At 37.8% G+C, this 14,034-nt stretch overlaps 2 protein-coding genes across 3 annotated transcripts in view; one reads left to right on the top strand and one right to left on the bottom strand.

Annotated features, from left to right (window-relative positions):
- Positions 1 to 1,456, bottom strand: part of slc8a4b (solute carrier family 8 member 4b) — a 130,221-nt gene extending 128,765 nt beyond the window's left edge. For both annotated transcript variants that reach the window (XM_056462247.1, XM_056462248.1), the window contains exon 1: positions 1,015 to 1,456. The gene's annotated coding sequence lies outside the window, so the exon portion shown is untranslated. The remainder of the gene's footprint in view (positions 1 to 1,014) is intronic.
- Positions 1,457 to 4,843: 3,387 nt separating this feature from the next.
- cct7 (chaperonin containing TCP1, subunit 7 (eta)) lies at positions 4,844 to 14,006 on the top strand. Its single transcript, XM_056462246.1, has 11 exons — positions 4,844 to 4,909; positions 5,753 to 5,906; positions 6,002 to 6,108; positions 8,817 to 8,995; positions 9,072 to 9,243; positions 10,259 to 10,423; positions 12,129 to 12,317; positions 12,561 to 12,658; positions 12,741 to 12,873; positions 13,066 to 13,272; positions 13,381 to 14,006. The coding sequence occupies exons 1-11, from the start codon at positions 4,904 to 4,906 to the stop codon at positions 13,612 to 13,614; spliced, it is 1,644 nt and encodes a 547-aa protein (XP_056318221.1). The 5' UTR covers positions 4,844 to 4,903; the 3' UTR covers positions 13,615 to 14,006.
- Positions 14,007 to 14,034: the final 28 nt, after the last annotated feature.

Here is a 14,034-nt window from a genome sequence, read left to right as displayed (position 1 = left end):
CACATACTAAACTGATTTGAATGAGTTTTAATTTTACTAGAACTACACCAGCATTCTACCACTACTCTCCTACATGCCTGATTTACTGCAATGTTCTGCAATCTGAAATATTGCTACAGCTTTTTATTATTTTCTTCATCTTTGTTAAGCTGCTTTGGCACAATCTACATTGTAAAAAGCACAATAGAAATAAAAATTAATTGAGTTGGTTAAAAAGGTGTCACAACAATATTATGAACACCATCTTCAAGATGTGTTAAGATTTAAACATTGTGTTTTGTCAAATATTGAAGTTGTTTCAGCACAGTGACATGTTGTTTTACTCAGAAAGAACAAAAAAAAGTTTCAGCACAGTGACATGTTATTTTACACATAAATGACAACCAAAAAACTAACCTCATCAAGGCAACTCACTGCAAATATTTTTTGGCTGACATTAACATTACAACATATTGAAAACAAACTCAATAACACACGTTAAGAGATGGCATTTTGCTGACTGTATATAACAACTCCTCACATATTAGTTGTCTACAATTTTCTTTCGGATTAATACATTTATTATGTAAGTTTTATTAATAATTAAGTCTTATTTTTTTGTGTTTATAATGCAGTAGATGTGAAAAATTAATACAAAACCGAACTAGAGTACATATCTTGAAAGAAACTTTAAGTATGTCTTCTTAAATTAGGCTACTTTTCGATGTACAATGGATTCAGTCTATGGGCCTTTTTTATGGAACTCATACTTATTTATTTTAAACTTTTACCAAATATTTTCGCATCTTTGTTTCATTTTTACTACTTAAAAAATCATTACAGCCTTACAGTAACTGCATAAACTCAGATGTTTTATATATCTTATTAAACAATTTTGTAAAATAAAAACAAAAATATTCACAGCGTGAACAACAATTACATTTACAATAGTAAAATAGCGCGATTTCCTCTTTCTACTTTTAAATAACCATAATTCTTAACTTCAACATGACAGGCTACAAGTTGACAACTGACCTTCCGATATCAACGCAGCGCTCCTGGTCGTTCTCGGGATGTTAAGTTATCTGAAGGTCCTTTAAAACAGGTTCCTCTCATCCGTCGCGGTGGGGTTGACATGCATGCCTTAACGAAACAAGCTAGTATTCATCTACCTCTCTTCGACCTTACGGTCTGTTTTTAAAAGCCCATCATTTCCCGTTTGGCACTAGTGGTTTAGAAACGACTCTCGGTTCCTCTTAAAACTCTGCGATGTGTCCTGCTCTGATCACAATGTTCTAGTGTCCACGAACGTCTCCTCCGGTGATCACCGTCATTGTCACGAATCCTTCACGTGAGTGGTTTCTCTTGGCACATATGCTATGAGAAAACCCCGATGACTTCGGTATGAACGCGCTGCTTGAAGTTGAATGAGAAGAAAGAATAAAGGGAAGCGTGTGACAGCGTGTCGCCGCTGAGGATGGAAGAGTCAGAATGAGTGTTGGCTACTCGCATCAGCATCAGCTGCTTTGCCGAGGGAGGAGAGAGAGAGAGAGAGAGAGAGAGAGAGAGAGAGAGAGAGCAACACACGACCTGGCGTACAGCACATGAGTCGTAATAACAGTGATTCAGCCGATGTTATAGAGTGAAGCAATTAAGGTGCAGTGTGTTTGCATAATTAGAATAGTCGTACAGATAAACAACAGTACTAACAGCATAACTGAAATGACAAACGTTACACTCTCGTTGATTAGACAAAACCTATGTCAGTCTAAAGCAGGAGTGCCAATTCATGTTCCTTGAGATCTGCCTTAATGGAGATTTCAGCTCCAACCCTGGTCAAAAACAACTAAGCAAACTTAGTAGGATGAGAAGGAGCACCTGGTAGCTGAATTAAAATTAAAGACAGGTGCATTTGATCAACGTTCCAGCTGAACTCTGCAGGTCGGTGGATCTCCAGGAGCAGGACTGGGCAATAAAAAGACTGGGTTGAACGAATACATATTCTGCAGGGAGCAGAATCTGCTGGGTGCCCCCACAGTATGCACTGCCATGTTAAAATTACAAAAAACTGTTACGTGCTACCTATTAGTCAATGCAAGGGCATCCAAAATGTAATCAGTGCTTAAAATTAAGCATAAACAAAGTAGCCTGTCTAACAATACAACAAGCGTGCTACAGTAAGTTTTTTTTTTTTAACTATTTAATGGCATTTCTGAATGGCCAGGACAAATTTTACAAGTATTGTCAAACGTTCACACACACACACACACACACACACACACACACACACACACACACACACACACACACACACACACACACACACACGCTCACACACACACACACACACACACACACACACACACACACACACACACACACACACACACACACACACACACTTATTTTGTTCAGCATATGTTTTGTTGAAGAAAGATTAATGGCAAATCCTGAAACAGTTATTAGGACAAACACCCCTGCACCGAGTGAGATGGTATTGATTAGGCTGTGATGGATTGGCTTTTTGATTGGTCAGCGTGATGCAAGTGTTAATGGCTTGCCTAGTGTTACACACACTCACACACACACACACAACGCATTTAGTGGATATGGATTTGCTTATGCATATATGAGTAATTACATGGAAATTAGTAGAAAACACAAACATTCAAATTCACTCACAATCTTTTCGAAAATTAAACATTGAGCCCTCTTAACTGATTCAGTATGTCAGTTCTTGGATCCAGATCACTGCACAACACTTTAATGTCTGAAGATGTGAGAACCCAATACACATCCATCTCCTCAAATGGTGTGTCATGTTTAAATTACAGTTCACAGTATTCCTAGAATGGAACTGTTGAGAACTACCCAGCCTTACCCAGCCCACCAATCTTCTGTGCTTGCTGGAATCATATAGTCCACACGAGGCACCCAGTGCTTGGTGGCCCATATAATAGGCTGGAAAGTAAAGAGGAGCAAAAGACTCTTGGTGCCAAAAGCCACCAGTAGCCTGTACTCTTCACTGGTATTTTTGTAATTACAGCCTGAGGTCTATCACACAGAGGACACATATGGGCTGGCCACATTAAAGCTTACAGTAAAGAAGGAGAGATTGAAGAGAGACCTAAAAAAATAATAACGACAGAGGGATAGAAAGTGAAGTATATGTTGTAGGTCTCTTCGGAGTGCTAAAGCGGTGTGTGCCTGAGACGTAGCTCGATTTGTAAAGGTTGACAGTGAGGGCTCTGGTTTGGAGTTTGACAGACAGTTTGAATCACACTCAGAGTGCTTCACTTGACCAGTCATGGCTTTGCTCTGAAGAAAGACAGGTTATGCTCTTTTGTGTGTCTGAATGCCACTTAGAGAATTGTACAGCAGATCTTCAGCTTGTGCAGTCTCAGAAATGGGTGGGACTGCCACCATTCCAGAAATATCCCAGTTAAAAGGTACCCTCCAATAGGGCGAGGCTAGGCGCATGTGTATATAACGTCTGATAATTACATGTTTCTAAACTAGGGAATCCTGAGAGCTTCGAGTTCAACCACAAACTGCAGACACATCACAGATGGAAACATACGCCACCTCACCATCCAGAACCACATGCTAACCACAGCAGCATAGGCCTGTAGTTAGACTGGGTTAAAAATACAAATACAACATTCAATCTAAGACTTCTTAAGTTGAAAGAAAAATATTGTTCATAAAATAGGCTTACGTGATGTGTGTGTGTGTGTGTGTGTGTGTGTGCGCGTGTGTGTGTGTGTGTGTGTGTGTGTGTATGCAGGAAGCATAGTCGTGCTTCAACACTGTGGTATATGTCCTGTCAATTGGTTTGTACTGTAGGCCAGCTTATTTGTTTTACTTTTCCCTTAATCGTATTGTCCTGAACAATAATCTCTTTGTAAATAAAAATCATATTAAAGGCAAAAATGATGTAACAGCTTGGCTGCTGAGAGGAGAGAGGCAGACAAATGAGAAAAAAGTCTACTCTAAAAACAACTCTTTGGACTATAATGGAAAAATGAGATCTACAATTTGCAATGTCATACACAATTCACTCAATGGAGCTAGTGAAATCACTTTGAAGGGTAGCGTAAGGTGAGCACATTACAAAGCATTGGATGCAGCTCAGACTGCATCTGCACCAAGTCTGCAGCCAGACCCCTCTCAGACGGGCTCACAGGCCAAATTTGGCCCACAGTAACCTTTGATTGGGTCCGCTATCCCATCTGAGGAAGAATGATGGGCATGGTTTAGAGATTGTCATATTCAAATCCAATCTAACTTTGTTTGTTTGCTTGCTTTATTTTTAAAGGTAACTGCAATTAAATGGTGCAAATTAATCAGATTTGTTTTAAATGTACCGTCATCCGACGGATAGAGGACAAATCAAGGCAAAAACAGATTCTGCTAGACTAGTGTATTATTAGTGTTATAAATGTGATTGTTTATGTTTTTTTGCAATAAATTATTATTTGAAATGTTATATTGCAAGTAATGTTTTTGATTTACTTTTAAGTATTATTAGGAAATTACTCATGGCAACTTTATTGTAATGTACAGTAGCTTGGTATATTTACCTTCGCCCGACGGCTCTCAATGGTATTTGGCTTTTGGCTCTTTATAAGAAAAAGTTTGGCACCCCTGGTTTATACCATAAATCACAACTATTTCATCTCCTTCCTTTTTGATCTCTATAGAGTGTAGTTCTATCTAAATAGCTAATTTATTTTCAGCATATATGGTCAATTTTTACATGTTGCGGCTGGGCAGTTTGAATAATAATAAAAAATCTGACATAAAAATTGTAGCAATGGCGCCATCTGTTGGCCATTTATTAGTTTTCTCGTCGCACGTTCTAGAGAGTTCTAGGTGCATTGTGGGTACCTCACACGGCACCGTCCTCCTTTATTCCGCAAACATGATGGTGAGTGTGTACATGCCAGTTTTACCTTGAAATCCTTCGTCATCTGACCATTTTACTCTTTTCATAGTGTTTGGATATAAACGCATAGGGAGAATATAGCATAAAGTACACGTTTGTTTGATTATTTTTGTTTTTAATACATTTATAAGTCTAAAGATTTACATTGATGCTAGTTAGCTTAGTGGCTAACGATTCATTCTTCATTTTGAGAATGCCAGTCGGAATTATAAGCGTTGTACTGCGACTTAACGTGCAAAATGCGACGTGTTTGTAATATGTGCACATGGTATTTATTATGTTTTTATTTTTTCTTTGGATAGTTTTGATCGTAGAGGTTGATAAAGGATGCTAGGGTTTAGTTTAGCATCCTCTCTTGGTAATGTTAATGGAGAATAAGCTAATGAACTGTTAACTTTAAAACCTTAATAGTTGTTCCTCTCAGCTGTCAGTTCAATATTTTTCCTTGGACAAAGATTTTATTTTTAACACGCACAGACACACACACCCCACCACAAAGATATTAGAGATTTTTGTGAGTTCTCTTTGTGTATGACAGCAAGTCGTTTGAGAAACCCTGAACGACATTTAACCACTAGGAACTGATGTTTTTATAGTTCCCAAGTAACATTTATGAAGCATATTTAAACCTTTTCCGAAAAAGATTCACATACTTTAAGATTAAGATTACTTTAAGATCGAAAAATATAGCGAATGTCAGTATTATAATAAATGTGTTCTAGTTTAGTTTTCCCTTGAGAATACTATAATTAGTTGATTCATTAAAAAGGCTATGTATTAATGATATTGCATTAATTGTAATCATTCTTGAATTTCCCCCTACAGCCCACTCCAGTCATCCTCCTGAAAGAGGGCACAGACACCTCTCAGGGGGTTCCACAGCTGGTCAGCAACATAAATGCCTGCCAGGTTGTGGCAGAGGCTGTGCGTACCACCCTTGGCCCCCGTGGCATGGACAAGCTTGTGGTGGATAACCGAGGTTAGTCAGCAATTCTGTATCGTTAATAGAAGTGTTAAATCTGTAAAGATAAGTTGCGCACTAATATGATGCCCTGTCTTTTATTACTTCTGCAGGCAAAGCCACTATTTCTAATGATGGAGCCACAATTCTGAAGCTTTTGGATGTTGTGCATCCTGCAGCCAAGACTCTGGTAGACATTGCTAGATCTCAGGATGCTGAGGTAAGAAAACCTCTTTATTTTTATGGATTTAGTCCAAGAGTTTTCTAGACCTGAAAAAATCAGAATTGGGGCTGTGTGATTAATTGAAATTGAGTCACAATCGCAATTTGAAACGCTGTGATTAGCTAATCGCAAGAGGCTGCGATATGAATTATGTATTATTTAATTTTCCTCGCCCAGAGCAAATGCGTGCATGGAGTCTGTGTGACGCCCACAAATAAAAATAAAAAAATTGGAAAGGGTGGACGAGTGGGACGATGGTGTCTGCCACTTTAGCAGCATTAATAGATTAATCAATATTATAGAAAAACAAGACATCAGTAAAATGGGAATATTTTGGTTTCAAAGTTAAATTTTTTGATAACTTCATGTGCATTTCGCGTGCATTCATGGCTCATGATGCAGGTGTGTGTATCGTCTGTACTTACTGACTCAAATGTACTATAAAAATATAATTTGTCATTTCATTTTCATAGGACTGTTATATATAGATGCATTATGGCTCGGTACGAGTCACCTTTATTAGGCTTGCGTTTCCACTGCTAAAAGGGTACCAATGGTCGTGGTGTACGGCAGAAAGCACTTCTCACAAAACAGATGCTTTATACACAAATACTTTCTGTATAAATGTTAATTACTAACTTTTCTTTGAACATAATTTGATTATAACTGCAGATCAATGACAGTGCGAAATAGCCTACTGTAACATCTGTAATTATATACAATAAATAAATAAATGCCACATATATGAACACATACAGACTCTTACAGTCTGATATGTTATCAACATATTGATTTTTTCAACAACACAAAATATAGCCTACATATTCTGTATTATTAAGCAGCACATGTAGCCTCTTGTTAGAGAGTAATTCTGTCATTCTGAGTTCATAATAATAGTTATGATAATAATAGATAATAGTTAAACATGGCAGTTTTTTCATGTTTTAGGTTACAGACGCATCATTTGCTGTTGGTTTTTTTTTCCGGCTTCTCCATTGTTTTTTCACGCATCACTCGCATTTGTTCCTTTCTGACAGGATGCTTCAATGATCACAAGCACGTTATTAATATGAGCTCTAAAAGTCATTATTTCAAATATAGACGAGATCACTCTCTGGACAAAGTGAAACCGCTCACGCTTTTAGATGGGCTCATAAAAAAACAACGGCACAACAGATTTTGTTCTTCTTGGCTTTGTGGCTGTTCATCAAGACCACGACAAGGTTTGTTTGAGCTCGGGTCAATCATGGCTCGTTATAATATGTATATAGTATTACGGTGTAATCTCTCAGCTGTGTATTGAAAACATGGCAGTTCTTTTGTTTTCATTCTGGCTTGTTGCGTGAGCGAATGACGCATCTCTGTAAACCAATATCGTTCAGCTGCGCGTCTAGCTCCGCCTTTTGGTACCCTTGGTACCCTTTGCAAAGGGTGCCGGAAAAGTGGTACGGTTTGGTTCGTACAACTTTTGACAGTGGAAACGGCCATAAAAGCGTAGCGTATCGTGCCACTCAGTGGAAACGGGCCATCAGTTGCACAATTTTAAAGCAGTTAACCAATTTAAATGCTTTTTATTGGATATTACATAATTTATTGTGACTATACACATGATTTTATGGAGAGCTTACGAACTACTGACTAATGACTTTAAGAACATGTTAAAAAATTTAGTTAGAAATTAGCTAGTAGTTACAAAGCCCCTTGTGTGGACTTTACCTTTCAGTTTAAGAAAGAACTTACGAATAGCTGGTGCAATCCTACTCAGGAGATAACTAATGCCATAACTTACCTCACTAAAGACACGCTGCCTTTTAATGCAGTGACCAATCAAAATGCAGGATAGAAGATATACACTTGTCTCGTACCTATTTTAGCCATGTTGGAGTACCACAGCTGTATGTTTAATGTCATGAGATATTGTGTAGCACCTGAGATAAAAGTTTTGTTTTAGACAATATAAGCTATAGAAAGGCTCTTCTCAGTCATATTAGTTTGCTGAGAGTGCTGTAATTTTATAATTATTATTTTTTGTTTGTATAATAAGCTACACTATTTCCCTAATGTGTGTACAACTTGTTTACAGCAAGGTAAGGTCTTAGGTTTACTGTTTGCTTTAGAGAAAAATAAGTGTTTCATTTCTGAATATTTATATACAAACTTGAATAAATGTTTGTTAACATCTTTTCAGTTCTTTTTTTTTAATGAACACCTAGTGCATTTTAGCAGTAAGAAGCTACGATACAGATTATTCAGCTGAAGCTTGATTACAAAATTAAATCTCAAATCAAAATCGCAATATCTGTCAAAAAAATTACAATTAGATATTTTCCCCAAATTGCACATCCCTAATCAGAATGACGTGTCATTAGTAATTCCTTGGAAGAATTTTTTTTTTTAATAAAGGTTCTTTATTTATCTAAAGATTTTATTTTTTGTATGGTCATCATTATTACTGGTTGGCTCTGTATACTGAATTACTTCATTTCCATGTCCATCAATATTCTATTAACTAATTAAATTTTAAACGTTAAACATGATAATGAGTTCTGGGATTTTGTGTGGGCTTTGTGATGCTAGAATGCAGAATATAGTATATTCTAAAAATTATGATGGAACAACTGCTTCTGTGCTACAAATTATTGACACAGAATTGTAGTAAATGTACAGATATTCGATGTGCTAATGTGTGTCTTTTTAATATTCAGGTTGGAGATGGTACCACTTCAGTGACTCTGCTTGCTGCTGAGTTTCTGAAGCAGTTGAAACCGTATGTGGAAGAAGGGCTTCACCCCCAGACCATCATCAGAGCATTCCGCATCGCCACCCAGCTTGCTGTCAAAAAGATCAAAGAAATCGCTGTTACCATCAAAAAGGACAACAAACAGTGAGTCTGGAACCCAGTCATATGTTAACAAAACATAATGATCACACAGGTGATATGTTCTCTTCTGCCACTATAGAGAACAGAGGAGGTTGTTGGAGAAGTGTGCTGCTACAGCTTTGAACTCCAAGCTGATAGCAGGGCAGAAGGATTTCTTCTCCAAGATGGTGGTGGATGCAGTGATGATGCTGGATGAGCTGCTGCCTCTGAAGATGATTGGAGTGAAGAAGGTGCAGGGTGGTGCTCTGGAGGTGAGAGGGGAGTAATGTTGAAAATTCAGCGCAATGTTACTAAGTGAGAATTTGGCTCTGCTCACTCATACATGCAGACACATAGAGTTTCTGATTAGTCATGCTGTTGGGCAGGTGGGAAAAATTTGTGATATGCATATTTAGACAGTGTAGTCAGTAAAATATATGACTACAAATGTCGTATGTTAAGTGTCTAATTTTGGATGATGAAAGGATAAGTAGGGCTTTAAGGCTACATGTCTTGTCAGACAGATTTTACGACACCAGACCTCATGTTTCAATGGAGGGAAAATAATAACTGAAGTTGTTGAGGTTAAAGGCATAGTTAAGCCAAAAGTTCTGCCATCATTTACCCATTTTTTTCTTTATCTTGATTTGTTCTAGACCTGTTTGAGTTTCTTTTTTTCTGAGGAACAAGACATTTTTAAGAAACGTGAATTGACTTCCATAGTATTTGTTATTCCTATTATGGTTTTCAATGCTACAAATTTTTTGTTTTTTTTATAATATCTTGTGTGTTTAACAAATAAAAAAGAATTGAACTGGTTTAAAACTGGTGAAGTGTAAATAATGAGTAAATGTTAATTTTTTGGCGTTATTACAAAGAAAGTTGGGTTATTACAAACAAGAAAAAATACTGCTTCTGTTAGTGAGGTAATTAAAATAGCTCTTTTTTTTCATGTGTCCACTGCCAATTAAATGTTCTTTGTTAATCCTAAATATTTAGATTTAATTGCAGAGAAAATAAGGCTTTATAATGGATTTGTTCACATAGCGTTCCTTCCATCTTTTCTAGTATATGTCTTGATAATCTTTGTACATTTGCTCCAGGAAATACACTAGTAAAGAATGTCACTTTTTACCATATGATCATAAGGTACAATAAAAGTTGTATTTAGTATTTATACAAAATCAACCTAGTATGATTTTTAAAGACAACATATTAAGGGAAAATGTCTCTAGTAACATTGAAGCAAGTGCCATTCTAACCCACATCTTTATTTTTGTCCACCAGGAATCTCAGCTTGTGGCTGGTGTGGCATTTAAGAAGACCTTCTCTTATGCTGGTTTTGAGATGCAGCCCAAGCGTTACATGAACCCAAAGATTGCCCTGCTCAACATTGAGCTGGAGTTGAAGGCAGAGAAGGACAATGCAGAGGTCCGTGTCAACTCAGTGGAGGTCAGTACTGCCCTTTATTGCCACAGGTTGTAGTACAGGGGTGTCCAAACTACGGCCCGCGGGCCAACCTGCGGCCCACATTGATTTTTGTGGCAGCCCGTGTGGCTTTTATAAATATTATATTAGAATTTGGCCCGTTGTACAAAAATGAAAGTAATTCAACAAATAACCACTGGGTGTCGCTATCACTTGCTTTCATTTAGGCAACATTTCCTGTTATGACGTAAAAACAATCAGATTAAACTGAATGAAAATTTTTGTCTTTTTAAGAGACAAATTGGTGACTGCAATGTTGTGCATTTCCCTACTCTGTCCAAAGTTATCATGAGTAATCCAGATGCTAACATGCCAGTGAAAACGAAGAAATGCGCGACAACATTTGTGTCTCTTATTACAGAATTTAATCACCGTTTATTAATCCACTATGCCCCTTTTTCGATAATGACATTAAGCTGTTCTCAATCCCTTTCTCTGTTAACGTGGAAGTACCAGAGAATATGCAGCTGGAACTCATTGAATTGCAGTGCGATGGATGTCATCGCAGTCGCCACCAGCTTTTTTCACTGTCCAATTTTTAAAAGAGTTTGGATTCATCCAAATTTCTCTTGATGAAACGGCATGCACAAAGGTTTGGCTCCACATACATATGTGAGCAAACATTTTCACTGATGAATCTAAACAAAAGTTCATTTAGAACCTCTAACTGACAACTACCTCTGTGATTTGCTACTTATATCTACTACATGACTCACTTCTCACTTGGCATCAATTCTGAAATCGAAGGCACAACATCATCCTTCACATTAATAGTGTAGGTGGTGAGTAAAATGAATATAATGATTTTAAAATGTAGGAAATAATACCATAATTATACACATACCACACACACGCGCATATATATATGTGAATTATATAAGTGAATTATAACCGCATGAACTTTTCTGTAACTGACCGTAGTAGTGCTGTGCGTCATTTGTTTAACCCTTTAAGGTTACGTGCTGGCAGGTGCATGATGCGTGAGGCCAGCAAACACGACGTAAAGCTGTTTCACTTTACTTCAGGACGCATTAATATCGCTCTGTAGGTCTGTTGGAGACATTCATAAGTATTCCTAGCAAATCTAATAAATGTTGGAGACATACTCGTTACATAAACACACTAAATCACACTTCAGCAGCGTTTATTTGAGAGCGCACAAGAAGATCTGCGCTCAGTGTTGCCAGATGATGCTGACTGTTTCCAGCCCAAAAGCTGTCAAGATCACAAGCATTTATACAATGTTCTAAGCATATGTATATATATATGTGTGTGTTTGTGTGTATTATATGTGTGTCTGTGTGATTTATGTAAAATGTGGCCCGGGACAATGTTTATTTTCTTTGCATTTGGCCCTTGGCCCAAAAAGTTTGGACACTCTTGTTGTAGAATGATATATTTCTTTTAATTGTTGTGGCCTCATGTTGAAAGGATTAGGCCAGGTCAGGTTCATGTGAAATTCTGATTACAGTAAACCAACATAGATCATATGAACAAGTGCTGCAAAATACTGTTGCTGAAAATTGTCAGAAAAATGTTGAAAACTAAATGTCTTGCAAATTTTTATTTATTTATTTTTTTTTCAGCCTCTGCGATATGGATATCACATATACTATTATTGTAATAACATAAAGGAACTTTTTTTCCTTTGTTAATGTGTTGTATGCAGGACTATCAGGCCATTGTTGATGCTGAATGGAACATCCTGTATGATAAGCTGGAGAAGATCTACAAATCTGGTGCTAAAGTTGTGCTGTCCAAGCTGCCCATTGGAGATGTAGCCACACAGTACTTTGCAGACAGAGATCTGTTCTGTGCCGGCCGCGTCGTGGAGGAAGATCTCAAAAGGACCATGATGGTATACTGTTTTTGGTTGTTTTTCTTGTCCATTATGACAGTTAATTAGTATGTCTTTTGTGATGTAGTTTTTAGTCTTTCTTTGTGTACTTTTAAAGTTGATATAGCTCATTACAGTGGTAAATCATTTCGGTAGTCTAACACAGAATTTAGCCCCTACTGTCTATTTTTACATGTGCTTTTGGATTGTTCTGACACTTGCTAACTAACAAGTTTGTTTAACACAGTTTTATGTGGTCTCTAGGCTTGTGGTGGCTCCATTCAGACCAGTGTTGGTTCCCTGACTGATGATGTTCTTGGCCAGTGTGAGCTATTCGAAGAAGTGCAGGTTGGAGGAGAGAGGTATGTTGTTGATTTTGTTTTTAGTGGTGCTCCTGAAACTGGAGATTAAAATAAAATGTAACATTTTTGTCATCCACTCCAGATACAATTTCTTTAAAGGCTGCCCAAAGGCCAAGACCTGCACCATCATTCTGAGGGGTGGCGCAGAGCAGTTCATGGAAGAGACGGACCGCTCACTGCATGATGCCATTATGATAGTGCGCAGAGCAATCAAGGTGGGCAAAACCTGCACCATTGTCTGCTGCAGATTACTATTGCAGAGTTCTTGTCCTTAATTTACTCCAATTAATTTATTTTTTCCTAGTCTAGGACTTGCAACTAGCAGGGGAAAATATTTCTTAAGTCTTTTAAGTATTGCAAAAATAATAATCATTAAGCAATCCTTTCATTTTTTCCAATGATGTCAGAATGACTCCATTGTTGCTGGTGGTGGGGCGATTGAGATGGAGTTGTCAAAGTATCTGAGGGACTATTCTAGAACAATTCCAGGGAAGCAACAATTGCTGATCGGAGCCTATGCCAAGGCCCTGGAGATTATTCCCAGACAGCTCTGTGACAATGCGGGCTTTGATGCTACAAATATTCTAAACAAACTGAGGGCCAAGCATGCCCAGGTAAGTACAGAAGTTTGCTTTCTTCATTTACATTTTGTTATTGTCAATCATCTAATTGTATTATCAGTGCTGTACTTAATACATTTGTGAAATCTGCCTTTCCTCCAGGGTGGTATGTGGTATGGAGTGGATGTGAATAATGAAGACATAGCAGATAACTTCCAGGCATGTGTTTGGGAGCCCTCTATAGTGCGTATCAATGCCTTGACTGCTGCATCTGAAGCTGCATGCCTCATACTGTCAGTGGATGAGACCATCAAGAACCCTCGCTCCAGTGTTGACGGCCCACCGGCAGCTGCTGGCAGAGGAAGAGGTCGTGGTAGACCAGCCCATGCTCACTAATCCATACCCAGCCCTTGGACTTTCAGTTGATCAGAACAAATCCTTGCCATACACAGGGCTTTGATTTGTTTCATTGACCCATTTTGTTATTTACCAGTCCCACTAAGTCCAAGAATATCTGTGTGTTTACAAAGGCTAATGCAGAATAAAATGTTTTTTTTTCTCCTTGTTTTAGACCAATGGGAAATGACATCTTTTCTATTGAGTATTAGGAAATTTGAATGTTGTTTTGTGATAGTCTGAGAACACACAAAAAAACACCATGCGCTCAATGTGATTGGTTTGTAGATCTGAGTAAGCACTGATATGCGGGCACTCTGCTGAGATATGTTCCTGTGTTGGTCAGTTGGTGGAACTATTTATTGGACCATTAAAATCAGTACTTTTGCCTCTGTGTGTGTGTGGTTTAATTTTGTCAAG

The sequence above is a fragment of the Danio aesculapii genome, chromosome 7, assembly GCF_903798145.1.
Source record: "Danio aesculapii chromosome 7, fDanAes4.1, whole genome shotgun sequence".
In the NCBI taxonomy this organism is placed as follows: domain Eukaryota; kingdom Metazoa; phylum Chordata; class Actinopteri; order Cypriniformes; family Danionidae; genus Danio; species Danio aesculapii.
Note: the sequence above shows the minus strand (reverse complement) of the source record. Positions and strands in the feature narration are given on the sequence as shown.

Coding starts and splice junctions, on each gene's coding strand:
- cct7 (XM_056462246.1), top strand. Junction 8,996..9,071: donor ATCAAAAAGGACAACAAACA/GTGAGTCTGGAA, acceptor CTGCCACTATAG/AGAACAGAGGAGGTTGTTGG. Junction 12,659..12,740: donor GTGCAGGTTGGAGGAGAGAG/GTATGTTGTTGA, acceptor CATCCACTCCAG/ATACAATTTCTTTAAAGGCT.